The sequence below is a fragment of the Rhea pennata genome, chromosome 29 (assembly GCF_028389875.1).
Source record: "Rhea pennata isolate bPtePen1 chromosome 29, bPtePen1.pri, whole genome shotgun sequence".
NCBI lineage: Eukaryota > Metazoa > Chordata > Aves > Rheiformes > Rheidae > Rhea > Rhea pennata.
This window is the reverse complement of record NC_084691.1, coordinates 4,883,158-4,910,117: the sequence shown is the minus strand read 5'-3', so window position 1 is coordinate 4,910,117 and position 26,960 is coordinate 4,883,158. Positions and strand designations below refer to the sequence as shown.

The window sequence follows — 26,960 nt, the reverse complement described above, 5'->3', positions numbered from 1 at the left end:
GTGGGGCCCAGCACCCCCAGCCCCGGGGCGTCAGTGGGGCCCAGCACTCCGCTCCCTGGGCTCCGCACCCCCAGCCCGGGGTGCCGGCGCCGCCCGCCTCGGGGCTCCCGGCGCCGATGGCGGCGCTGCGGCCCGGCCCGGCCCGGCGCGGCGCGGCGGCGGCGGCCGCTCCCCCGGCGGTGGGCGGGCCCAGGCGCTCCCCGCCCCGCAGCCGCCCGAGCCGGAGCCGCCGCGGCCGGAGCCCGATGCCGGGAGCTGGGCGCTGAGGGCGGCCCCGACATGGGGATTCTCAGCATCACGGACCAGGTAGCGCCGCCGCCGCCGCCCGCGCCGCGCCCGCCGCCGCCGCCGCCCGCCACGCGAGCCCGGGGACGCGCGGCCTAGCGCGGGCCGCCCCGAGCCCGCGCGGGCCCGGCCGCCGCCCCAGGCCGCGGCCCCCGGCCCCGCCGCCCGCGCCCGCGCCCACCTGCTGCCGCCGCCCGCGCCCGGGCCCCCGCCGGGCCCCGGGCTCTGCCCGCGCGCCGCCGCCGCCGCCCGCCCGGCCTGGGGCTCTGCCCGCGCGGGGCCCCCGGCGCGGCGGGAACGGGCCCCCGGGCCTGCCCTGCGCCCTCCGCCGGGCCGAGGCCCCCCGGGCCCGCGGGGACGGGGCCCCCCAAGCCCGTGGCTCCGCCGCAGCAGGGACGGGGCCCCCCAGCGCGGGGACCCCCGTGCGCAGCACTCCAGGCCCCGCGAGCATGGGGATCCCCCCCCTCCCCGGTGCCGGGGACCCGCATCTCCGCGGACGGGACCCCCCAGCCCCCCTGGAGATGGGGCCCCGTGTCCGAAGGGGGCCGGGACCCCCAGCCCCAGTGGGGCAGGATCCCCGGCGCAGGGCCCCCAGCTCCCCCGGGGGGATCCCTGGACGCGCCCCCCCCCCCACCCCCAGGGAGCGGGACCCCTGCCCCAGAGCCTCCCTGTCCCGAGAGCCACGGGACGTCCCCCAGGACGGGCCCCCCTGCCCCGAGGGAGCTGGGGCCCGTGGGGCCGCCAGCCCCGGGGACCCCTGCGCCGAGGATCGCCCTGCTTGCTGTCGCAGCCCCGTCCGCGTCCCCGCCTGGCCTCGGGGACGTCTCTAGGGTGGCAGGTGTCGCCGGTGCCTGGTTCCGTTGGTTCCGTTGGCCCGTGGCCCTTGCGCTGCCTTGGGGCCCGTGTGTCGGACCCCGCGTTCCTGAGCACCCTCGCGCTGCCTCCCCTTCGGCTTGGACCATCTCCTGCAGTATTAATACTGTTACGCTGTTTGTCATCCCGCTGATTCCTAAACTTAATTTTTGTACTGTACCCCCATGACAGATGATGCCCAGCATCTTCTTAACTTCGCACTCCCCACAAAAGTCTCCTTTTGCCCCGCACATTTTGCATAAACTGTCTTTATTCATCCCTGCTAGTAATGACCTGGGCTGCTGGCCCCTCAAAACCAAATATTTACGTCCACCTCTCGTCCCTCACTCCTGTGGTATCATTAATACAGCAAATGTTTAAAGCCTCACATGGTGGATGAAGAAGGGGAGGGGTGAGGATGAGGGATTGATCTGTGATTTAAATAGAACTTTTTCTTCTTCTTCTTTTTTTTTTTTTGTAACCAAAACATTTAGCTTTTCTTGTGAATGGTGGGTGGGTGTGTCAGACCCAGCACTGCTGCAAACCGCGCTCTGCTGAAGACTGCTCAGGGCATAATTATCGTCTGCGAATCCTTTTTCTTTTTTTTTTAACCTTTTTTTTTTTAATGCCTAACAGTGATGCTGAGTCTGCTGCATTCCTTGGGAATGACTCACTCATTCCCTCTGACCTGGGATGTGCTCCCCATATTTAGCTGCTTTTACTTTGATGATGGGGTGAGAAAGATGAGCGTGAGGATTGCTGGGTAGCAGGGACCAGAAGGGATTTCCTCGAAAATGAAGGTCTGTGATTCCTTTGAGAAGCCAAGATGAGAAGATTTTACTGTTTTTGACTATTAGATCCAGTATCTGCTAAATGAACAGAGCTGGAGAAGGGGGTGCTGGAGGTTAGTGCAGCTCTGTTTTGCTCGCAGCACCCGTGAACTTGCTGTTCAGATCTGTGCAAGGAGTGGAGCGTTGGACTGCTGCTTTACCCTGGGCAAGGAAGCATTGGTTTTGGCAGTGATCATGGGGTGCAAAGCGCTCAAGGGATTTGGAGCTGCCGCAGTCTGTGCCCCAAAGATCTTGCAACATTAAAGTGTAATTTCTAGACTACTGAAACAAGAGACAGGCCACTGGGTTCTCTGGTGATGCTCAGAGGTTGGGTGGCGCCTGAACTTAATGCTGCTGTGAGTGATGCTTACCTACCCTAGCACACACATCGCGCTCTGGGACCAGGCATGTTACCCCGGCACAAAGACAGCGGAGAGGCTCTGTCTGTTCAGGACGTCAGTTCTCCAGGCCACAGCAGTGCTTAACTTTATGACTTTGGCTAGAGCTTTGCTAGTGCTTTTTTAACCAAAGTCTGCCTTGAGGTGTGAACAGCAGGAGGCAGGAGGTGCAGGAAGCAGGAGGTGCTCCACACTCGGTTTTGCCAGGCCCTTCGTGCCACTGTGGCTGCCGTAGCATCATAGCTGTTTCTTAGGGGAGCAGCAAGCAGTATAGGGTCTTCTGGAGGAGCACATGAGGCGTCACATGTTTGTGTGGCCAAGCTGATTTCATGGTCTCTACAGACCTGTCTTATACCACCTACTTGGAGAAGGGATTTTCTGACTATGGCTAAAGCTCTTGATAACATGAGTGGACCTGGACTGCAGCGCTTGGGCGCTGCTGTGTGGCAAGGGGCCTGAGTGTGGAAAGCTATGCTGAGTTCCTGTGTGCGTGGTTGGAGACTGAGCTAATATGTCTATGATCAGTGCTGCTCCTTGGACTCTGGAAACAGAGAGGTTTTTCTGGTGACTCCTTGATCTGTTCCCCAGTGAACAGCCATCGACATCACGATAGCTACCTTTGCTGGCTTGAAGACTGGTCCCTGGTGCTGGCTGTGTCGCTAAGAACGTAATCCTAACCCTAACGTAGACCATGTTACGTTTCGAGTTCCCTTGGTAGTGCATGAGCAAGCCGAAGGGTCTGTGGGACCAGCTGTACGTAGGCTTTTTGGATGCAGCCCTGAGACCTGTTGACTGGCAGTGTTGGTGTGGTCTGTAACACTCTTCTGCGGCTTCTTATAGCTGCAGTATTTATTCCTTATGAATTTTCTATCAATACTAAATCAACTTCAGTTTGTCCAAGTTATTTTAGAAGTAACTTTTCATTTGTTTAAAATGAAACACAGAAACCAAACAGCACAAACACTTAAAACTTTACACTGCTGCAAATACGAGAACGCTGTCAGATGCTGCCAGCAGGCCTGTCTTTGGCAAACAGTAAATGTAAGGCATTTATGTAGCGAGATCCTGGCTGAACCAGGCTGGTGTCAGTCTTGGATGTGCCGGGTCTCCTCCCAGTTGTGTCCTCTGTGTGCCTGGAACCACCTCCACAGCTCACTTGTCTTTTTCTTTGTAGCCTCCTCTGGTCCAAGCCATCTTCAATCGTGATATAGAGGAGGTGCGGTCGCTGCTGAATCAGAAGGAGAATATCAGTGTATTGGTAAGTTCTGCCCAGCTTTGCTTTCTTTTCTGGTATAGCCCTCCTTAATTCAACTGTCTGTATTTCCTTCCCCCTGCAGAGAAAGTTCTTTAGGTGAAGGGGAGGGCACAGGTTTAGCCACTGAGATTTGTATGCCAACCAGGATGGTTTCCTTTTTGCAAGAATGGTTAGAGCTGGGGTTTTGAAACAGAGACTGGATTCCTGGCTTGGCTGCCATTTGCTGTGCAGCTTTGTCCTGTTACCTCAGTCTTGTCGTCTGTAAAATGGGATGTGCAGAACTACAGGATTTCCATACCTCCCTGGGAGATTGTGAGAACTTCCTAAAGCTTTTGGGCATTTGCTCGAAGAGAGGAGCTGAAAAACTGTGGGGTGTGTGGGAGGAACTTTCACGGAGACTCAGCTTTGCTGCGCTGCCGGTTTACCTTTTTCTCCTGTGGGACGATGACCCAAAATAGTTTGGTGTGAACACAGCAGGTCCGTCTTACGATAAGGTGGTTCCCCAGAGGGCAGAGAAGGACTGGAACCATTCAGCAGAGAATTAACATTGCAAGTGTTAGGAAGGTGTTTCCATCGCTCTTGTTTTAAGCTTTGTGGCAGAGCGTGGTTTTTACACTCATTCCAGAGCGGGGCGGGACGGCGGAGCGTGCTGGCGCAGCTCTTCCAGTCGGGCCGAGGAGAGTGCCGTGCAGCAGGGTCTCACAGCTGGGCGCCGCCTTGGCCTTACAAGCGCTGCGCCCCGCGGTTTCCCCAGGCTGCTTCCTCATCCCTGGGAGCACGGTCCCTTCTGCAGTACCATTCGGGTGCGTCCCTCTGGAGCCTGGCAAATGGCCAGGCTGGCGCTTGGCGGAGCAACCCTTGGCAGCCCCAGTTTGGTGGTGACGAATGTGATTTACCAGGAATGTGAAAACCAGGCTCCAGCGAAGAAAGGGGTGAAACCTGCGTGTGAATGTTCCAGTCCAACTTGTTAGCATACGCTCCCTTGGTCTGGTTTACAGGTTTCCCACTAACAAATCAGTGGCAGATGTGCAGATAAGAAATGCAGCCTGCTGTGCTGCAGGCTGGTGGATTTGCCAGCCCTGACAGCATCCGTCCAGGTCTCCGTGACATGGTGGCACAGTTGGACTGGTGCCGGGTCAGCAGTTACTGCACTCTCAGCCCAGCTAAGTTGTGAGCTCTCGACAAGAGCAGCCTGTTCTGGTTCACCGTCTTGTTCTCATCTAAGCTGTGGCATTAATTGGGTCTCCGATCCGTGCTGGTCCCAGCTGTGCTGCTGGCTGACACCGGCTTTTTGGCGTGCTTGCGTGCGTTTCACGGTGTGCTGAGCGCCTCGGCGTGGCATCCTCGCAGCCCGGCCTGCGGGGTCAGCGCTGGTGCCTACCACGGATCCCCGCTGCCTTCGAATCCGGAGGTCAAGGGCAGGCGCTGCGGACGCTTGTGCTGCCGGTGTCCCGGGAAGGTAAGGGCAGCCCTGCGCTGTTGCCTGTGTGCCAGCCAGCAAGACTAATGGTTAGATCGTATCTTAGCTATTACACAAAGATAGTGTGAGGATTTTTTCCATGACTGCTTTGGTTAGGTACCTGGTAACACTTCGTCCTCTCTTGCGAGGAGAGTATTGGGATCGCTGAGAGCATTGGGATCAGTTTGTGGAGCTCTTGATCAGCTACTGAAGGAATAAAACTGCAACTGTTAATACCTAATTTCTTTTTCTGCGTGCAGGTTTAGAAATGTTCGTGCTTGTTCAGTGACCTGCAAGATGTGTTTCACTTTCACATCCTCTTGCCTGGCTGTGCCAGCACAAGATACTACAAAAAATGCAGCTACACTGTTTTCCAAACAGTTTTTTTACCTCATGAAAGCTTTTTATCTTTTTTAATCCTTTTTTTCTCTTTTTTCTTTATTTTTCCTTTTCCTTTTTTCCTTTTCTTTTTCCTTTTCTTTTTTTCCTTTTCTTTCTTTTTTGTCTGAACACAAAATTTGGGGCCTGAAATGTGTCCTTCGAGCTTTCTACTTGCTTGGTTCCTGGCAAAGTACGTGGCATGTTCCCTGAGGAAAGCCTGAACCAAATGCTTCAAGGCAGAGGTTACCCAGGGCCCTGCCTTGAGTAAACAGAAGTGAAAGATACTTTTTTTTTTCTGGCTGATCCAGTCTAAAATCTGAGAGAGGCTTTTGCACCTTCCTAGCCTCTAGCAGCAAGCTGATCTGAGCTGTCTGTAATTCTAAGTGTTTTTTGTTGTTGGCCAAGAGCATAAAAGCGTACAGCATGGGATGGTCTGTGCACTGTCAGAGCACTGCCAGGCTTTCATCTCAGGATCTCAGAGCGCTTTGCAGATATTTATTAAGTCTAGTAACCCCAAAGCAAGGCCAGCTTGGTCTCTGGGGAATCAGAGAAAGGGATGAAACGTTTTGTCTGAGTTGATGCGGACAGGCAAAGGTGCAGCCTCCCCATCCTGTGCTGAGAATAGGACCCAGGTGTCGTCTGTCCCACCACTAAGTATGGGGTCAGCCCCCATGGAGCTCTGAAGTGTCTGTAGGGTTGCACAGAGCTGCTTTTCCCCCGTGCACTGAAGAAAGTTGTGAAATCTAAGTGATTTTCTCCCTGTCCTGTGCCCTGAGATGTCTGCACATGCTTATGGGGGTGCATTGGGGCAGACTGGAGTGGAGGATGGATTTTGTTGCAAAACATCCCCCTGTCCTCCTCAAAGTTAATAGATGGTTTTTGTTTCCTACATGCCTGCTCAGGACCAAGAAAGACGAACACCGCTGCATGCTGCTGCCTATGTAGGAGATGTTGCAATCCTCGAGCTCCTAATACTGTCAGGTAAGGGCCAAGACTCAAGGCACTTGGCCCAAGTGCTGGAGTTGCCTTTAAGGCATCTTTGTGATCTCCCCTGGTTTTAGGGGTGCAGAGAAATAGATTTTGGTCACCTTCCAAACAACCATGTACTCATACTTATGCCAGAGGGGTTACAGCCAGGAAAAGATTAGGAAATGTTGCCATAATCCTAAGTGATTTGCTCAAACAGTGAAGCATGTTGGAACTGAAGCAGCAGAGGTGGAAACCAGGCCAGGAGAAGGATGTATGTGGAGTGTCTTGTATTGGAAGAAGGTACTGGAGGAGAGTGCAGGGAGGATGAATGCTCCTAAGACACCTAGCACAGCAGGATGCTCAGGAGAGGCCAGTTTCACCAGCCAGTGGACAGGGGACAGTTAAGAAACAGGGGATTTTGCGCTATTTTGGCTTACGTTTCTTGGCTCAAAACTACCCTTCATTTCCCTCCAAAGAAACTCAGCCTTTTGCTCAGGGCCTGTGCCTCTGCAGCGCAGAGGCGAGTCTCTTAATCTGCCATTCACCACGACAGTGCCTCTGGGCACTTCGGGCTTCTCAGATGCTTGCTCGAGGTGTGGGGGGAACCCTGAGGCTGGAACGATCCTACGAGAACCTGACAAGGAGAAGCTTGGGAAAATCCCTTGCTGAGGTCCTGCTAAACAGGACTGGCAATGTTCAACTCCATCTGCAAAGTGTGAGACGCTCTTACGTGCCCTGTGTTGGTTTTCAAGTGTGTGCGTGTGTGTGTTGAGTTCTCGGCAGCAAGGAAAGGCAGGGGGGGTGGGGGGGGTTTAGACAAGTGTCTAGCACAAATCCGGAGTTGGGATGGCAGTAATCTGTCATCTTTCCTTCCTAATGCAGAGACCACAGCTCCCAGCGTGAAATGCTCTGTTTATTGTCTCTAGTGGCCTCCTTTTTAAAGCAAGGATCAGAGCTGTGGGCTGGCCTCTGTTGCGACCATTTGGTTCAGCACAGAAATGGCACTCTGGGAGATGTAGTCTCTCCAGTCTCCACTTTGCTGTGTTGTTAGCAGTGCACTGGCACAGCTGTCCAAGGGACATAGTTTGTTCCTCTTGCAGTTTGCAAGATCTGACGTCACCTAAGGCTCACTGCAGGCCCCCTTCTGCAGAACTGGGATGCACTCTTGGCCAGTGGGTGCCTCAGAGATGACTGCAGACTTGCAGTGGGACTCTGGAGCAGTGGGCAAATGGTCACCGCTCTGTTCCCTGACCCCTTGCTTTGTTCTTCCTCAGGTGCTAATGTTAATGCAAAGGACACTGTTTGGCTAACTCCATTACACCGTGCTGCGGCTTCTCGTAATGAGGTAGGTTTCTCTCTGACACTACCTCCGTTTTTATCTGCTCCTTGTGCAGAGGCAGTGGGCGCTCTGGATTGGGGGTAGCATGGATGATGGCAGGAGAGGATTGTGCATCTCTCTTTGTTTTCCACCTTGCCTTTTGGGCTGAGATTGGTGTTTTCATTACACAAGTGAGAGGGAAAGAACTTGTGATTCAGAGGCTGAAAGTGAGAGCTGAGAAAAGTCCCCTTGGTTCCCCTCTCTCCATCAGCCAGGAACTAGCATGCAGGTTTTTCCCACAACATCATTCTCCCTCCCTTTCCCATCTTCCCAGGGGATTTGTCTAATCCAGCTTTACATTTCATTGAGGGATGATTGGGCTCTCACCCTTTCTCCTGGGAGATGATTCCAATGGATCTTGTTAGAAAGATTTCCTGACATTCAGCTTTTTGTGGGCTTAACTTCATCCCACTTAACTTTGTCCTGTTTTGAGTTACTTGAGAGCAAAAAACTCTGTGGTCACCTTGGTCAGAGCCAGGGGATCAACAGCCCTAAATCTGACATGCAGGGCAAGTTACCACACATCGGCTACTTGCATGAATTCTTTTAATCAGTAGCAGAGATGAGGCAAAACACATTAGCTTAAGCCTCTAAGGGCATTTGCTGTGGGCTATGAACATGTGTGGACAGTTACTGTGGGCTGCTAAAATACAGGAGCTCAGCAAGCTGGGACTGTTTGCTGTCAGGTCTGAAGTTCTGCTTGTCTGTGAATTCGAGCATGCTTGTTTGCTTCTCTTTCTCTGCTCGTGTGTTGGGGAGCAGCATCTCTTGTTCTGTTCTTCACCAGGGCAGTTGGCACAAGGCTCCTGCAGGGCCCTGTATGCCTAGTCACCGAAAGGAGCCTTCCCAGGCGCGCCTGAGTGCTCCCCATCTCTTCTCCCTAGCACTTGCTCTCTAAGATTGCTGTTTTTCTGTACTGTCATGCAGTTTTTAGTGTGCTTCTCCCAGCCAGGAATGCTTCCTGGGTGGGATGCTGTCCAACTGGTCTCTCTCATCAGGGTTATAAAGCATTGCATGCAGAGGAGAAGCTGGGGTGAGGCTGTGAGAGGAGGCAGTGGCAGCGGTTAACCCTGGGAGAAGAGAGCAGCAGCAGTGAGCTGGGATCTGGGATAGTGAGAAACACTGCCCTTATGTTGCTTGGAAGCGGGCAGTCTGTAAACTATAGCAAAGAAAATGAATGGAGTGAGTGCAGCAAACTGCCTCCACCAGCAAAAGGGGGAAATAACTATAAAATATAGGTCAGTGTGTCACATTTATTGTCCCCCGGGCACTTTACACCTCGTGAGTCATGGATGAACACTCATTTATTGTTAGATCACATGGCTCAATGATATTTCTCTCATCCCAGTTACCCCCTGTGCAGCCACATTTCACACCTTCACCCCACAGGGATGAGCCTTGTTTAATTAGGTTCCCCACACTGAACCCCAGCCTGGAAGGGAACAACTGATGCAGCATGAAGGAGTTGGAGCAGCCCAGAGCTGCAAAACAAACAGGTTCTTCCCTTTAGTTGAGCAGGAAAAAGATGTACCCTTGATTGTGCAGAGTAGTTTTAGCTCAGCCGTGCAAAGGCAGCTCTGACTCTCAGGGCTGTAGGTTAGTGTGAATCTGAAAACATGAGATGGACCCAGCTGCAGCTTTTCCTCTCACCTTGTTAGAGGACTTCTCTGGCTCCACCAGGTTGGATCAGAGCTTTTATTTTCTCTGCTCCTGCCAGAAGGCACTTCACCTCCTTCTGAAGCACTCAGCAGATGTCAATGCTCGCGACAAATACTGGCAAACACCTTTGCACGTTGCTGCTGCCAACCGGGCCACCAAGTGCGTGGAGGCCATCATCCCCCTGCTGAGCACCGTAAATGTTGCGGACCGCACGGGCCGCACGGCGCTGCACCACGCCGTGCACAGCGGCCACCTCGAGGTAGGTGAGGCAGGCTCGGGCACAGGGGGCCCTGCCTGCGCCCTCCTTCCTCTGCTCAGGTTTCGCAGTCCAGGCAGGAGCTCTGCTGGGAAGGCGTCTCTGCCTGCACAACTGGAGGGAAATGACAGCCCTGCCTCTCCCACTGCTTTTTTCTCGTCTAGATGGTGAATCTGCTGTTAAACAAAGGGGCCAGCCTGAGTACTTGCGACAAGAAGGATCGCCAGCCCATCCACTGGGCAGCTTTCCTAGGTAGGTTTTTCCTGCAAACATAGTTCTCGTTTCTCCTCCCACATTGCTTACTGTCTGTGAATTCACTTTTGAGGCTGGGCAACTGCTCCCCAAAGGCTGCTGTGCCTGGGACTCTGTTTCACAAGGTCCCCTGGCTCATAAGTCTGTGTCTTGGGCAGGGCATTTGGAAGTTCTGAAGCTGCTGGTGGCCCGGGGTGCTGATGTGATGTGTAAGGACAAGAAGGGCTACACCCTGCTCCACACCGCAGCAGCCAGCGGCCAGATTGAAGTTGTGCGACATCTGCTGAGGCTGGGAGTCGAGGTAAGACCCCCGTGGCCTGGACTGTGAGGAGGGAGAGCTCAGCTAGAAGCCAGTCTGGAGGTGCCTGTAGGGTGCTGGGTGGTGCCAGATGTAGAGTGCTGGGTGGTGTCAGGAGCACTGGCGGTTTCTTGGCTGCCTCTCTTCTCCCTGAATTCCTAAATCCTCTGGGGTTTGTTGCTCCCACAGATTGATGAACCAAATTCCTTCGGTAACACTGCACTTCATATTGCCTGTTACATGGGCCAAGATGCCGTGGCCAACGAGCTGGTCAATTACGGCGCCAACGTCAATCAGCCTAACGAGAAGGGCTTCACCCCTCTGCACTTTGCTGCCGTCTCCACCAATGGGGCCCTGTGCCTGGAGCTTCTTGTGAACAATGGAGCTGATGTCAACTTTCAGGTCAGGTGCTAAGGGGTCAAGATTCGTGGAGGGGGGAGCAGGGTCCTGCTGCGCGGGGGTGAGGTCGAGGTGATGGCTGGAAGCCTGGTGCAATGTCTACTTCTGCTCTCTACAGAGTAAGGAAGGGAAGAGCCCTTTGCACATGGCTGCCATTCACGGACGGTTCACGCGTTCACAGATCCTCATTCAGAATGGTACGTGGCTGTTTCCTCTCGCCTTGCATTTATCCTACTCTTTTATTGTGTTTCTCAGCACCTGCCTCCAGGATCTGCCTGCACAGTTATCATTCAAATTTGCTTCTGTGCTCTGTGTTTTGCCCTTGGGACCTTTGCCAGTGGTCCTGCACTGGGTTGAGGGGTGATAGAAGGCTTGTGTGTTGCCTGGGTCTAGCTCTCAAGGACAGTAAAGTGCAGACTAGAGGAACTGAAATTCCAGCTGGGTCACAATTTCCGTGGCCAAAGGACATTCCCACTGCCATGTCCATCCCTGAAAGACAATATTCTGGTGAGAGAGCTACAGACGTGGCAGACGACCTGGGAGTTCAGCTGGAGACCTCCAAGGCTGAACACATCAGCTCCTGCAGGAACAGGGAGAGATCTAATGCCCAATGCTTGCAAGACAAAACTGGGCTCTCGGCTCAGAGATCAGTTTGTGTTCTCCATGATGCTGAAGGGAGTCGAGTTCTTGGCAGTGTCCCATGAGCTGCTAGTGCTGAAGTGGGGACATGGCAATGGGAACATCCTGAACTGCTTGTCTGACCCTCCCTGCTGCAATCTGAGCCTCTTTTAGACCAGGATCGTTGCTTGGGATTAGAAGGTGGAGGTCCCTGGGCAAAATGCTTGACTTTTCCTTTCTAGGCAGTGAGATTGACTGTGCTGACAAATACGGCAATACCCCCCTCCATGTTGCTGCTAGATATGGCCACGAGCTGCTAATTAGTACTTTGATGACGAATGGTGCTGACACTGCAAGGTAAGGAAAGACTCTTTGTCCTCTCCTCTTCCTGTCCTGGACTGGAAGATGCAGGAACTGTCACGTCACCAAAACGATCCACTCCTTCCCCGAGAGGGGTGATTGCAGTGGGTTGGCAGGTGCCAACGTTTTCCGAGGGTAGGCTGCAGGGTCACCCCCTCTCCTGACTCCCTTCTCATCTCCTGGCAGGCGTGGGATCCACGACATGTTCCCTCTGCACTTAGCTGTTCTCTTTGGATTTTCAGACTGTTGTCGTAAGCTACTTTCCTCAGGTGAGTGACTCCGCACCCCCTCCTGTGGCGAGGGCACTGGGGCGAGCCCTTGAGGCTTCTCGCCTGACTCCCTGCCCCTCCTGCCTTGCAGGTCAGTTGTACAGTATCGTCTCCTCACTGAGCAATGAGCACGTGCTGTCTGCAGGCTTCGATATCAACACACCTGACAACCTCGGGAGGACTTGCCTCCATGCTGCTGCTTCTGGAGGGTGAGCTGTGCACGGGGCGTTGGTGGCTGCTTTAAGCCCGAATCGTATGCCTCCTCTCAGACTGCAAGCTATAGCATGTAACATAGCATAGTGTTGCACTTTGGACAGGACTGTGAGTCAGGAGCCCTGGGTACCATTTCTGTCCTTGGGAGAGAGCAGAGACCTGTGCTCGGAGCCAGGAATGAAGATGGAAATCTTTTGGCCCTGTTCTGTTTCTGACTCCGACTTGTCCCAGTCACTCCTCTCTGCAGCTCTTTTCTCTAAAATGGGGCTAAAATGTTTCCTTGGCTGGGGTTTGTAAGGGGTTCACGAGGTGATGCCTGAAAAGCAGCAGGGCTGTATAAATGCCTCATACTGTTTGCCAGGGAGTTTGATTTCACATAGTGTGTTTAGAACAAATGCTGCTGCAGCGATATGACAGAGGTGTAGAATCCTGTCAAGGACCTCATTTCTATTATGTTTGCACAATGTTTGAGAGCTGGTTAGAGACCTGCCCTTAGGCAGTACAGCGCTGTTACCCTTTCTTAGCGGGGGGAATGAAACATGCAAAGAGCACTGATGCAGAAGCCAGAAATCCTACATCATTTTTATAGCATAAAATCCAGTGCATCAGCTGCGCTAATGCCATGGCTAACTATAATTGCTTGGTTATCTGAGAGCTCTATACAATGCGGGGTAGCTCTGATGAGGCAGAAAGCATGTAAGGGTTATTTCGCTAGAGAGCAGGGAAGAGCTTTTTATGTGCAGCATCCAGCCATGGTTGTGGCTCTTGTGCTATCCCAAGATGACAGGCTGAATCTGAGCTTTGGTACAGCCGGGTTGTATGGGTGAGAAGAGTAGCTGTCTTGTGTGTGATAGGAGGAGTTTGTGTTCCTGCTGTGGTCCCTTCTGAACTAACGTGTCTCCCAACTCATGTAGGAACGTTGAATGTCTTAATTTGCTGTTAAGCAGTGGTGCTGACTTGAGGAGGAGAGATAAGTTTGGAAGGTAAGTGTGTGGTGGGCCTTGCAAAGGGGCAGAGGTGATTCTTCCAGCCCCTAAAACAGCTGCAGTGCACAGAGCCTGAGTTTTTGGTTGAGACCTTGCTGAGACCTTTGCTGCATTTGATGTTTAAAGCTTTAGAGCGCTGGGATAGGACTCAGCTGGGCTTTAGGGTGTGAGGATGGCAGCTCAGACTCTGGGTGGGTTGATCATTTGGGCTTATCAGGAAGCAAAATGCCATCTCCAGGGAGGCTTTTGGAGTCTGCCCTCTGCATACGCTGCTTTCTTCAACCTGTCTAACCCTGAGCGGTCCAGCTCTAGCTCTTTAAAAAAGAGCCGTTGACCCAAAACTATGAGTGAGAGCAGGATGCAGCTCAGGGGCTAGAGGGTGGCTAGCTCTCTACGGTCCTACCTTGCTGCCAAGCAGGTTTCTCCAGCTGTGTCACAGGCCATGCTCCTAAGCCCCTTTCTCCTTTCCCTCTTCCTAGGACTCCACTGCACTACGCAGCTGCCAATGGCAGCTATCAGTGTACGGTGACACTGGTCACTGCAGGAGCCAGTATTAACGAGACTGACTGTAAAGGCTGTACCCCCTTACACTATGCTGCTGCTTCGGACACGTACAGGAGGTGAGTGTCTCGGAGGCGAGTGGTCCTCTCTCAGCTGAGGCTGGAGGCAGTGTCACTCCCTGCTAGGAGGAGATGCTCTGCTGTTCCCTAACCATCTCTGACAGCTAGTGCTTAATGATTTGTGAAGATGCGCAGTGCTTTGAGAAGTGTGGGTAAGAGAGGGATAGTCTAGTGGCAACTACGGGACCTTTGTGCTCTGTCCATAATTTGCTGCAGTGCTGAGCAAGAAACACTGCGTGAGAGTTTCTTTACATGTGGAGGAGGGGTGATGCTGACCCTGCTGTGAGCATGAGTTGTGGTTAAAGGTGGGGTTGCTTTTGGGACTGAGCAGGGAAATAGAGAGGCACGGAGCCATCTCTTTGCAGAGTTAGACTGGGTGACTTGGTTCCATCTCTCCCCATTTGCGATCATCTGCAATTGCTGTTTCTCAGCAAACTGATGTAGGCCTCTGACCTTTCAGAGCAGAGACTCATTCAGGAAACAGCCATGACACTGATGAGGAGCCACTGAAGGAGTCCAGACTGAAGGAGGCGTTCTTGTGAGTCTGCATCACAGCCCCATCTGGCAGTTGTTTGCTGTTTACCCCTTCCCTCTGACCCCTGCATGCAGTCGCTGGAAATTGTTTGCTTCCACTTACCTTAAACTGAGCAGTGATGTATTGGAAGAAACATCTGCTAATTTGATTCTTGAGGCAAGCCTGGTCATGGAGTCCTGCTCACTTCCAGAGGACTTGCAGGTCCTCCTGGGTCTCTGTACACACTCTATGTCTTGAAGCGATTAGTACAACACTTACATTTTTTACATCTGCTCTGAACATTTGGGGAACAAAGTTCCCTGCAAAGCTCTGCCTCTCTGATCTCCCCCTTCTCCTGATTGTTGCAGTTGTTTAGAGTTCTTACTGGATAATGGTGCTGATCCATCCCTCCGGGACAAGCAGGGATATACCGCTGTCCACTATGCAGCTGCGTATGGCAACAGGCAGAACCTTGAACTGGTGAGTAAGCCAGTGACACCCTCTGTGCTGCCAGGCGATAGGAGGGGGAAGTCCTTCCCTAGGAATTTGGCCAGCCCTGCACTGTCCAGGCATGGCTAAAGGACTGTGTGTGTTCTAGGTGCTACAGTGCTGGAGTTTGTCCGGGAAGAAGGGAGGATGGTTTGAGGCACTGTGTTAAAGAGCACAGGGACTCTTGGAGAGCCATCGTGCCAGGAACACTTTGGAGGGAAGCCCTGGGCTTGAGTGAGATATCCCAGAAAGGAGACCAGTTACCTAGCAAGGGGGAAAGTGTGGATGTTTTACCTGTGTCCCTGGCAGTAGAGCAAGGCTGGACTTTTAAAAGAAAGCCTGGAGACTTGTCCCAGGGAAGAGCTGCTGCAGTAGAGAAAAAACCTTGTAGCTCTGTTTGAATTGCCTGCACTGTTACAGAGTTAGGAGCTTAGGGCTGTGTGGGTATAGGAAACCACATGAGTAATGGGGAGGCTTCTGGGCAGCAAGACTGGATATGTTTGTCTGTATGGGGCCCAAAGCTCCATGCTGAGATTCTGGTCATTCTGGAACTGATGAGCAGATTTTTTTCACGCAGCTGCAGACTGCTGGTGGTGAAGGTGCCTCTTGAAGCCTCCATGATAGTGTATTTTCAAGGATCAGCTATGATTTTATATTTTCCTTGTTGTTATTGCAGCTCCTGGAAATGTCTTTTAACTGCCTGGAGGATGTGGAAAGCACCATTCCAGTCAGCCCTTTGCACTTAGCTGTAAGTACAGTTGGCCCAGCCCCAGGGCTGCAGAGGGCATTTGCCTTTCCACCAGGATTCACAGTGCACCCTGGAAAGGTGCCTGCTCTCATGCAGTAGAGACTTGGATCTCAGGGGCTGTCAATGCTGAGCGGGGCAGAGAAGGAAAGGAGCTGGCAGCCTGGGAAAAACATGTGTGGCAGTCCCCACAGGCCATGGATTGAAGTCCTTTCGATTTGTGTTTTAATCTCGCTCTTTTCAGGACTTTGATTACTGCTGTTTGGAGCCACCTCCCTTGTCTGTGTAGGCAGGGAGTGGATGAGGGCTTTGTGGGATCAGAGTGCGAACGTGAGGCGATGGCTGAGCCTAGGCTCAGCTGGCTTGAGGGACCTAGAGAGTGGGAATTGTCCCAGTGCTGGGGACTCGTGGCTGCTGTCTCTCTGGGCTCTGCTTTGATGTGCTCTGCTTTTCCCTCAGGCCTATAATGGTCACTGTGAAGCCCTGAAGACACTTGCCGAAACCCTCGTGAACCTCGATGTGCGGGACCACAAGGGACGGACAGCACTGTACCTCGCCACGGAGAGGGGCTCCACGGAGTGCGTGGAGGTGCTCACCAGCCACGGCGCGTCCGCCCTGGTGAAGGAGAGGAAGAGGAAGTGGACACCTCTCCACGCTGCAGGTGAAAGAGGGCAGAAAGGGCTGGGGGATGGTGGGGGGGCATGTCCAGAGCCCTTCAGGCCTTTGGCGCCTGGGCTGTGGGTGTTGTAGATCTCCTGTTTGCTGTGTTAGGAGGGTGTTAGACTGGCTTTGAGCAGCTGTCCTGGAAGCCACCAGTGACAACAGTGCATGTTACCCAGCTGCCCTTCAGTGAGAGGGAAAGAGCTGTGGTTCAGGATGATGCTTAGAGCCAGGATGGGGCCAGTGCAACCGGCTGTGGCATGCCGGCAGAAGCGAAGCGTCTAAGTAGCTCAGCAACAGGTGGGAGAGAAAACACCGGCAGTTTCTGCACACGTGTTTTTAGCTAAGCCTATGCACACACTAATCAATACTGTAGCTTAGCAACCATATAACGAAGTTGCCCAGCATGTGTGCTGCTGGCTGCTGAGCACAGGCCCGTTCCTTTGGTTTATGGCAGTGGTCGGAAGGAGAGGACCCATCTGTATGTGTGTGACTTCTTGTTTCCTTGTGAATTTTCTCCAGCTGCCAATGGGAACACGGATTCCCTGCACCTCCTGATAGACAGTGGGGAGCGAGCGGACATCACCGACGTCATGGACATCCATGGCCAGTGAGTTTCTTCAGGCATTTCTCTTGAGCTCTGTGTGTCACGGGGTCAGGCCCCTTGCGGGTTACAGCTGTAGGTTCTCAGAGTGTCCCAGAATGCTCTGTTCTGTGCATCCTCTACCATAGGCAGTAAACATTTTAGTCAAAGACTGTAGCAAATTGGCAGCCACCCTGGGAGCAAAGTACAGAAACCTCATTCCCATCACTCCGCTGACAATGCCCACCTCTCCGAGCCAGTGCTTAAACCAGGCACTCAGCAAGGGTGACTGGGCAGGGGCAAGAGGGTGCTGCTTGAACCCAGTCGTGGTTTCCAAGCTCACTATCCTTCCTGCTGCTTGTCCCCCCACTGTGCAGAACCCCACTGATGCTGGCGATCATGAATGGCCACGTTGACTGTGTCCACCTCCTTTTGGAGAAGGGGTCCACAGCTGATGCAGCAGACAAGAGGGGCAGGACCGCCCTGCATCGAGGGGTGAGTGTGTCTCTGGGACCAGAGGGTATCCTGGAGCTTGTTAACTTCTACTCAGAGGTCTCCTGCATGGAGGCTGCTTGGAGGACAAACAAGGGGTTTATCTTGTCACAGCAGTCCTCAGTAAAAGACCCCATTTTCCCTTCCTGAAATGCATCATTTGAGAAGGAAACTGGAGAAGAAGGGGATGATTCTGTTGTTAATGGTCAAAGGAGGAAATCTGACCTCTTGGTCCTCCTTTACGGACACAGGCTGTGACGGGCTGTGAGGACTGCCTGGCTGCCCTGCTGGACCATGATGCCTTCGTTCTGTGTCGGGATTTCAAAGGCCGGACCCCGATCCACTTTGCGTCGGCGTGTGGGCACTTAGAAATCCTGAGGACCCTGCTGCAGGCAGCCCTCTCTACTGACCCTTTGGACTCTGTGGTGGACTACAGTGGCTACTCACCGATGCACTGGGCTTCGTATAGTGGTAAGGAGCAGGGCTGGGCCCTTTCCCCCTTCTGCTCTGGTCTGCTGTTGATTGGTAAGAGGGAGTCCTACCAAGAAGTTTTAGTACTGCTCTGGGGTGCGTTCTGTAAAGAAAGCTGTAGTCAAACTGTCTTCTTTGGATCTAGCTGGAACAGCACATGTGAGCTGTTCCCTTTCTGTGATGGCTATGGGTTAAGCACTCCAATGATGCTGCTGTACTGTTGAGCTGATGGTGGCTTGGCCTTCATGTTGGTAAAGACTGAGGAGCCAAGTTGTCCCTTTGTCCTGTACTACTTCCAGAAGCTGTCAGCCCAGCACTGAATTCAGGCTGATGGAAAGTGCAAATCTGGAGGGAGACAGGGATTTTTTTCCCCTGACAAGCTCCTTTAACAGGGGATGAAACATGAGAGCAAATATTACTGAATAGCTCATGCTGCTTGCTCCAGGACTGCAGGATTTATAGGATTACTTGGCCATCACCATGGCTGCAGGGAGTGGCAGGCCTGGTATGGCAACAGGAAAGGATGTCTCAGTGTTTCATGGGGGAGCTAGCAATGTGGCTGTGAAGTTCTTAAGTAGAAGATGTGGAATCAGAAGCCTTCTGAAATGCAGCAGCTTTGCAGCCGGAGAGGAAACAAGAACACTACCTCTGCAGTGAGGAAGAGGGATATTGGGGCACTTCTGTGCCAATGGTCCAGTTCTCCCAGTTGTGAGATTTGCTGTGCTGGCTGATCTGCTCTGGTGTTCTTCTTGGACTAGGGCAGCCAACAGTGTCCCTCTGCTAGAAGCCAAGACTGGACAGGAACAGGGCACTCTCAGTCCTCTGTTTACTTAATGCATGTGGGCAGTTTTGTTCCACAGTACATGGGGCCTCTGAGGCCTCCAGCTCTTAGGATGTCCCCCCTTAGGATGTCCCTTAGTCATGAGTGAAGTTGGAGGGGCCTTTAGTCCTCTGGTACTGATCTATTCACATCCCTCTCTTCTCACAGGGCATGAAGATTGTCTTGAATTGTTACTTGAACACAATCCATTTGCATACCTAGAAGGAAATCCCTTTACTCCATTGCACTGTGCAGTGTAAGTGGCATCTGGGGCATGCCCTGGGTTCTTCTCACGCAGAAGATGTGGGAGAGGGAATGTGTGGGTTCAGTGGGCAGGAACCCGCAAAGGGAGGAGCTCCAAGCCCTGCCGCTCTTGACAAGAGCCAGAATCTCTTTTAAAGGGCACCCTGCCACCCCTCAGGCTTATGCTGCCTGCTTGTCCCAGCCTCCCTGCAGTGGGTAGGCAGTTGCTGGACCGCTGGAGGTCCTCTGGGAGCTGTAAAGCAATTGTCTTGCCAGCCACACACAACACAGCGGTACTGACAGCAGTACTGTGTTTCCTTGAGGAATGCCAAGAAGAGTAAAGCTTTTACCCTAAATCATTCCAGAGCAGCTGCTGTTTGCATCCTTTCTGAGCCTCTGGAACGTGCTGCTCCCTCACACTGAGTGAGGCAGATGTGCTAATGCTGCTTCGCCTTGTTCTAACTTTCCTTCTCATCCCCACCACAGAATTAACAACCAGGACGGCACTGCTGAAATGCTGGTGGAAGCATTAGGTGCCAAGATTGTTAATAGCAGAGATGCCAAAGGAAGGTGAGCACAGAGTCATCTCTCTCTTGTGGCCCACTTGCCAGGGTTGCTGGGTGGTGGCTGTGACTCCCGCACCTCTCCTGGTTCGTTGTTCTTGTGTGGCTGCAGGGTCCCTGCCACATGCTTGCCCTGTCAGGACGACCACTTCAGTGTTTTCTGACCCACTTCAGGGCAAAGTCTGCCCAGTGGTGCAGGCTCCTGTGGGGTGTCTGCTTTGGGTGTGGCCATGTCCAACGGCAAAAAGTAAATTCCACTTTTTCTGCCCTTCCTACGGCATAAAGGGACTTTAGCAACCCCAAACCCATCTGCAGGCTGGGCAGTTTGTCTGGTGTGGGTGCTGTGCCATCCTTTTTACCCACTCTCTTCTTTGCAGGACACCCCTTCACGCTGCTGCCTTTGCAGACAACATCCATGGTTTACAGCTGCTTCTGCGCCACCAAGCTGAGGTGGACATGACTGACAAGCTGGGGAGGACTCCCCTCATGATGGCTTCTGAGAACGGGCACACTGCAGCAGTTGGTATGTGGCTGGCAGCCTGCCTCCTTCCCCGGGCACTTCCAGGTCAGGCCATGTGCTTTTGCAGTGCAGCATTGAAATCTTTGTCCTGTTCCAGTGTTCTACGTGCTGCACACAGCCAGTTCCTCAAACCTCTAACGGCAGGGAGGAGGATTTGCTGCTTGGGCAAGATGGTGTTTTTGGCTATTCTTTGAGGCAGTAAGCACCTGCCAACTGTCCCCACTAGAGCAGCCTCTTTCTCCAGTTTGCCACCTGAGTGGGAGCAGGGCCCATGCCTCGTCTCTCCCAGGCATGCTGGGATTACTGCCCCATTCCTGCCCCCTCAGCACATGGCCACTGCCCCATTTTGCCAGGCTTGGTCCTTCGTCATCTCAACAACAGGTGCCCCTCTTGATTTCAGAGTTCCTGCTGTACCGAGCAAAAGCAAATATAACTGTGCTGGATGTCAACAAGAACACAGCTCTTCACCTGGCCTGCAGCAAGGTAGGGAGCCAAGCGTTTATCAGATGTGATTGTGTTCACCATCACCTTCAGCCTTGAAACCTTACTGCCAACAGGTGGACAGGCGTCCTGCCCTGCCAGAGTAGAGGCGAGGGCCCTGGGCTTGCTCTGCATGCTTGCTCAGCTGCCTTGACCTGTGCAGATGCTCATGATTCAGTTTAGACAGCTTAAATCGTAGCAAAAACCTATTTGTATTTTTCCTGGGGCATCCCAGTTCAGGGAGTTTTCTGAGCTCAGTGCACTTCCTGGTGCCGGGATATGGTGGAAGCAGCAGGCTTGTGATCAATGTATTCAAGGTGAAAAAGCAGACACTGTCAAAAAAGAGATGGAGGAGACAGCACTCGGGTCCCATCCATTACTCCAGCCTTTGTGCTCATGCAATATAAACAATTTGGTCTCCTTTCCAGGGTCATGAAAAGTGTGCCTTGTTGATCCTGGGGGAAACCCAAGACCTTGGCCTTATCAATGCAAGTAACAGTGCTCTGCAGATGTGAGTATTTGGATAGTTGGCAGTGGTGGGGGAAAAAAACAGGGTTTTGCTGGGTGTGGGTGATGTTTTGACAAGAAGGAAAGTTAGTGGCAGGAGGTGTGTTCTTGCCTGATGTGCACAGCGAAAGTGCAAACAGGTAAGCTCAGGAGAAGTCAATCTGCTCTTGAAGCTGATCACAGTGGCCCTTTGTTTTTTAACATGGAGCGTGTCCTCGGAAGGTGGCTGTTGGCTGCTAGGCTGGCTGCGCTTGCAGACGTGGAAGCGCAGCCCAGGGCCTGGGCCAGCCTGCAGGCTGCTCTCCTCAGAGAGTCTGAGCTATGTGGGGCACCTTCCTTTCTGTGCCCACCTTTCCCAGCTCCTGGGCTTGAGTCTTGCCTCTGGCTCTCAGTCACCAGCTGAGAGCCCCAGTTCTCCTGCAATACCGAGTCTCACAGGAGTAGCTCCAGAACTGAGCTCTTGTGTCAAAATGGCTGCATTGGTGCCGGTTTCGGGAAGATCCCTGCATGAGCTGGTAGGAGCGTCAGCACTGCTTGGGCAGGCTGCTCCCAGCTCTGCACTGGCTCTTGAATCAGTGCCATCCAGTTAAGGTGCTTCCTTTCGCTGCTTCCCTCCAGGCCGCTCCACATCGCAGCTCGCAACGGACTGGCCTCTGTCGTCCAAGCCCTGCTCAGCAGAGGTGCCACTGTGCTGGCTGTGGATGAAGAAGGTGAGTACTCCTCACAGCTGGCGGGGGTCGCGTCCGGCATGATCGCTGCGTGATGTCCCTGGGGGACGGAGGGCTGCTTGGGGAATTGCTCAACCTGGATGGGAAGGATTTCTGCACCCCTTCTGCAGCTGAGCTCCATGTTCTCAGCTCTTGGCTTGGCGGGAACAGCCTAGGTAAGGGTTTTGCCACACTGTGATCCTCTGTCACTTAGTAGAAGTATTTCTGGGTCCCACAGGTATTTGAAATATGTGACTTTCTCCTCTCATGCGTCTTTTGGTCACTGTCTGGCTCTCCTGCCATTTGTGGTCAGGCACAAAACCAGCCCAGCCTGAGCTAGTGATAAGCTGCTGACTCACTTGCAAGTTTAGCAGAAACTGTTCGTGGTGGCCGGAAGCTTTTTCTCACAGCAGAGTTTTTGCTCTGCTGGAATACCTTTAAGTTGTGAAAAATACCATTGCGTCTGCTGCACTGCCAGGGCTTCTGAGGCTCTTTTGTTTGGTTCCTGCTGATTTTGGCACACTTTAAAGCAGTTGCTCAAATTGCAAGGATTGCCAGTGCTCAAAAGCAGGGTCCTCTGAGATAAAGACAAATAGAAGTCCTGACCCCTCAGCTCATGGAATGAAAATTGCCCCAGTCAAAGCAATTGAATCAAAGGTCCAGGCGTGTCCAGAAATTAGTCTAGTCTGGAACCAGAACTGACAAAGGCCCACGCAGTGCCAGTTCATCTACCTGCCTGCTTCATGTCCCTGCGGTCTCTGGGACCACGGTACAACAGCCTCATGCTCTGTGATGTGCTTACCGTGCGGAGGCAATTTGTTTTAGAGAAGGGAAACTGAGGCGCAGGGCAGCAAGGGGCTTGGTCACACCTCCTTGGCAACGCTGTGTTTGGGGCTTTCCCCAGCACCCCTCTGTGCCCGGGCTACCTATCCTGCAGAGAAGCAGGCCTAATTAAGCAGGGCTATACGATGCTCGTGCAGATGTGCTGCGTGCGAGGGCTGGGCCACGCCGCGGCGTCCCCCAGTCCCTGCCGGGAGGCAGCTGCAGGGCTGCGTTGCCTTCACTCCTGGCTCTGTTCTAGGTCATACCCCAGCCTTGGCATGCGCCCCCAACAAGGACGTTGCCGACTGCCTGGCACTTATCCTCTCCACCATGAAGCCTTTCCCACCTAAAGACGCCATCAGCTCTTTCAGCTTCAACCTCCTCAAGAACTGCGGCATTGCAGCCAAAACCGCAGCCTGCGGGGCCCTGCCCAACGGCAGCACTTGCCCCTACAGCAAGGACCGGCACAGTGCCATCGGCTTAGACGGCTGTTACTCGGAGTAGCTTAAACTATGGGTGACCTAATATCTTATTATATTTATTTAGAAATTCTATAAATATAGGGCACTTTAAAGGAGAACAAGACTGGGCAGGCCTTCTAGTGTGGCCGGGTAAGCCAAGAGTTCAGAGCTTCCTCTTCTTGCTTGATTGCCAGTGTGGTGCCAAAGCTGTTAATTGAATTATAGAGCAGCTGTTAGTACTGTTCCCCACCCCTGCCCCTCCTGCATCCTCTCCCGTGTGAGTGCATGCTTCCACCTTGCTGTTGTGATTTCTCTGACTGCAGGACCAGAGATGAACGCTGCAGACCTAGGGTTGAGATGAGGCAGGTATTTGGAGACTTGCCCCGGACTCCTCTTTGGGGTTTCCTGTTTTTTTGTTTTGTTTTGTTTTGTTTTGTTTGTTTGTTTATTTTAAGAAACTTAAAAAGTTTCTTGCGTCCTCTAGCTAGGCAGCTCCCCTTTAGAAATTGCAAAGCGGGATTGCTCTCCCAATAAGTTGAGCCTTTTCCTGCTGCCAGGGCTCCTCCTGCTGATCTCTGCATCTTGCGGTGGCCTGGGAGCTGCTAGGAGGTTCACACTGTTTCCCTTGAGCAGCGGCTTGACTCTGTGGCCAAAAAGAATTGAGAAAAAAGAACTGAAGGAAAAAAAAAAGAAAAGCAGTGGGTTGGGACCATCCAGTAGTCCAAAGATGGGAAGAGCATTTGGGTCCCAGCCTTTGGAGTGTATTGAAATCGGTCCCAGCCTTTCCGAGTCCCCTGTCCCGGCCTCTCACCCTGTCTTGCCTTCGCTACAGCTCCACGTGCCCCCAGGGCTGCCGTGTCCCCCCCCCCCCGCTGCCCCCGAGCACTCGATCTGCTCATTCCTCCACGGCACCGTCTAGCCAGACCTGGAAGCCTGAACTCTTGGTGGGATGGGGGGGGGGCAGGGGATTTGGGGGAATTCGATGCTCTTGCAAACGCCGGGGTGGGTGTTAGCTCCTGGCCAAGTGCCACTGTAACTGCTCCTCTATGAGTCACACTTTTCTCACGCTCATCCTTTGATTCCAATACAAACACTTGATCAAGACCTACTGTACCTGGGACACTAAAATACCCTTTTGGCAGCTGTCATTTATATGCAAAAACGGGTGCTGCTGCCCAACCCCGCGGTCTGCTCACCTGCGGATGTGTTGCTGGAACCTCCCTCCCTACACCAGGCACTTTAGGGATTCCGTTGGTTTCTTTTTTTCTTGGCAAAATGTTGGATCCGAAGAAATGATTCTTTTTTTTGAATTTTCGTTCTCTTGTTGCGTGGCCATTTCCATGCGAGAGTCAGTGTTGCTTTTTTTTTTTTAAAAAAATATTTATAAAGAAACGAGCATTTACCTTTAAAAAACAGCAAAAATCACAAAAAAAATCTGAACGTTTTAGCCTTTTAATAAGGAAAAAATGCACTTCAAAGTCCTTATTCACAACCCTAAATAAGCCTGTGTTTATTTTTCTAATGCAGCATCTTGGCAGGTTTTATTAGCGTGTGTGTATGTGAGATCATTGTTTTTTGTTCTTTTTTAATTTTAAAAATCATATTTATAATGCAGGTTTGAAGCATTCAAGAATGTTGCACTGTTTTTGTTTTTGATTTTTTTTGAGTTACTGTAACAGTATCATGTGCAAAAAACCAATACTCTCTTTCACCATATCACAAGTCTGTTCAAAGCCAAAGACTGGGGCGCAGAGGACGCGAATGGGCTGGCAGGGCACCGCGTGCTGAAGACATCGTCCTTTCCGCCAACCGTCTTTCCTTTCCCAGCCTTGCCGGGAGAGAGGGAGCGCTGGGCTGGGGCCAAGGCGCCGTCCCTGGCCGCCCCGGCGGTGTCCTGCGTGGATCTGTGGGTGCCAGGCTTTGGACTGCGATGGGGAGAACAGTCTGTTAGAGGATGCCGCTTTCACGCTGCCCCATCGCCTTTGCTCTGCCCCACGCCTCCGGTGGCCACGAGACTGTTACAGGAGCGTGCGAGCTGCACGTTTTGGCTCTTCTAGGTAGCGTTTAAAAGAGGAAAAAGCATTTCTGTAACCAAAATAATGTATTATTTCTTTTTATTATTATTATTTTTACATGAAGGTGGCTTCTTTTAGGGTTTTGTTTGTTGCGGTTTCTGTTGTTGTGTGAAGCGGGCAGTGCGACGTGCCGTTTTTGCAGGCTTTCCGCAGGGAAGCGGCAGAGCCCCGCTCCCACCGGCGCGCGGACGAGGCCGCCGAGCCGAGGTGCCGCCGGCCGGTCGGCAGAGAGGTCTTTCCTCCCGGCAGGAGTCGGATCCCGAGGTGGGAAAGTCCCGTCGCACTGTTTCTTTCTTTTACCAAAGCCAAACTCTTAGAACCAAATACAAAGCTTCAGTCTTGGCCTTTGGGTGATAAGCACATTTTCTCCGCGTTTCGTGTAACAGTTTTACCTGCGGAGGAGCGGCGCGGGGGACCTCGTGGTTCTCTGCTTGCTCTCCTCCCGCTCCGTGGCACCAGCTCAGCACGGAGCTTCGTCTCCCCGTCACGTTACCACCTTGCACTTCCGTTCAGCAAAGCACTCTAGAAATTTGACCTCATCCAGATTTTGGAAACGGGGAGCAGAGACAGAAACTGGGTGCTTGACGTTAGCACGGTAGTCAGCCTCGTCTTCAGAGGGCTTAAATCTTTGGATGGCGGATGCCAGGTCGTTCCCCTCGATGCACTTCTCATAAACCTTTCTTGAAGACTGATTTGCCGTTAAGCAGCTCCAGGCGTTTTGGCACGCGCAGGCACCCAGCGAGCAGCAGCTGCTCTCCCCGGAGCGCTTTCCTTTCCAGCCGCTCGCCCCGTCCGGCTCAGGAAATCTCCCTTGGCAAAGCCGCCGGGGCAGCTCGGCGGCGGCTCCCCTCCCGCCTGCAGTGGTAGGGTAGGATCGATCCTCCGGGACAGGGAAATCCGACCCCCTCCCCGCTCACCCCTCGCAGCCTCTTAGCTTGAAAGCGAGTGTTAACCTTTCTGCACCGAATACCTCAGTTTGGAATCGGAGCTCACGAAACTTGAATAAAGAGATCCTTTTTGAAGATGCTTTTCAGTATTCTACAGAGGAGAACTGGAAAAAGAGACTTGTTTACATTGCTGTCGAGTCCGCACTTGCCTCCTGCAGCGCTTTCCCTTTCCGGGAGGGATTCAGGCATCACTTTATCTCTTCCTCTTCTCGCTGCTGGCCATCGCCCTCCCCCAGGGGCAGGAAAATGGGTCCAAAGTCCTGAGTCGTCTTTTTCAAGGGCTAAAGTACTTTTTCAGGCACATGGAGAGGCAGAGCTGCCGCAGGCCTTGCTTTCCAGAGCCGCTCCGGGAGCGACGGTGCCCGCGGCGCAGGCCGTTTCCCGGGGCCGGTTGGTGCTCGGCGGTCCCTGGGAGCGGAGGCGCCTTCCGAGCCCCGCTCTGGCTCTCGGAGCCGTAGGCGAAGGCTCGGCCGTGTCGGCAGGGCTGGGGCTGCCCTCGGGGCCGCCGGGGTGCAAGTCCAAAACCATTTCAGTTGAAAGCAACTTCCTCCTGTAGCCAGGGTGAGAGAATGTCTTAGAGTACATGGAGTGTGCTGCTTTTCCTTCTTTCTTTTTTTAAATGTCGTTTTCAGTTTCTTTTTTTTTAAGAAGGTTGATTTTTTTGCTTCCTTTCTGTGCTATGATTTGTTACCTTTCACTCAACATGATGACTAAAACTACGACGAGACAATCAATGTGATCTCTGTAAGGGCTTCTCCATTTCTTCTCTGCAGCACCATGCTTTAAACATGTGTATTTTTTGCTCTTAGAGATTTTTTTTCTCTTTCTCCCCCCTCCTTGTGTCTTATTGAAAATAATAATAATAATGGAGTGAAATGAGGTTTCAGCAGCACATCCGTGGTTTGGGAACACATGGGGAGAAAAATGGGGTGGGGTGGGGTGGGGTGGGGAAAGGGGAAGAGCGGCCAGTTTTCTTGCAGCTACCAGTCTTGTTCTCCTTTAACGCTGTATTGTATACATTTGACAGCACAGCTTGACAATTTAAGTAATAATCAAAGTGTTTGGTAATAATGCATTATTTTGCTAAACGAGATTTGTGATGGTTTCCCTAGTGCATTGTAAAG

At 52.8% G+C, this 26,960-nt stretch overlaps 1 protein-coding gene across 1 annotated transcript; it reads left to right on the top strand.

Annotated features, from left to right (window-relative positions):
- The first annotated feature begins 221 nt into the window (after positions 1 to 221).
- On the top strand, positions 222 to 26,738 carry ANKRD52 (ankyrin repeat domain 52). The gene is made up of 28 exons (XM_062597495.1): positions 222 to 306; positions 3,540 to 3,623; positions 6,363 to 6,441; positions 7,704 to 7,774; positions 9,525 to 9,725; positions 9,887 to 9,974; positions 10,133 to 10,275; positions 10,462 to 10,674; positions 10,790 to 10,868; positions 11,532 to 11,646; positions 11,836 to 11,918; positions 12,010 to 12,127; positions 13,046 to 13,114; positions 13,597 to 13,737; positions 14,198 to 14,275; positions 14,620 to 14,731; positions 15,417 to 15,488; positions 15,945 to 16,146; positions 16,668 to 16,755; positions 17,106 to 17,223; positions 17,472 to 17,691; positions 18,680 to 18,767; positions 19,241 to 19,324; positions 19,695 to 19,840; positions 20,238 to 20,320; positions 20,746 to 20,828; positions 21,443 to 21,534; positions 22,613 to 26,738. The coding sequence occupies exons 1-28, from the start codon at positions 280 to 282 to the stop codon at positions 22,855 to 22,857; spliced, it is 3,222 nt and encodes a 1,073-aa protein (XP_062453479.1). The 5' UTR covers positions 222 to 279; the 3' UTR covers positions 22,858 to 26,738.
- Positions 26,739 to 26,960: the final 222 nt, after the last annotated feature.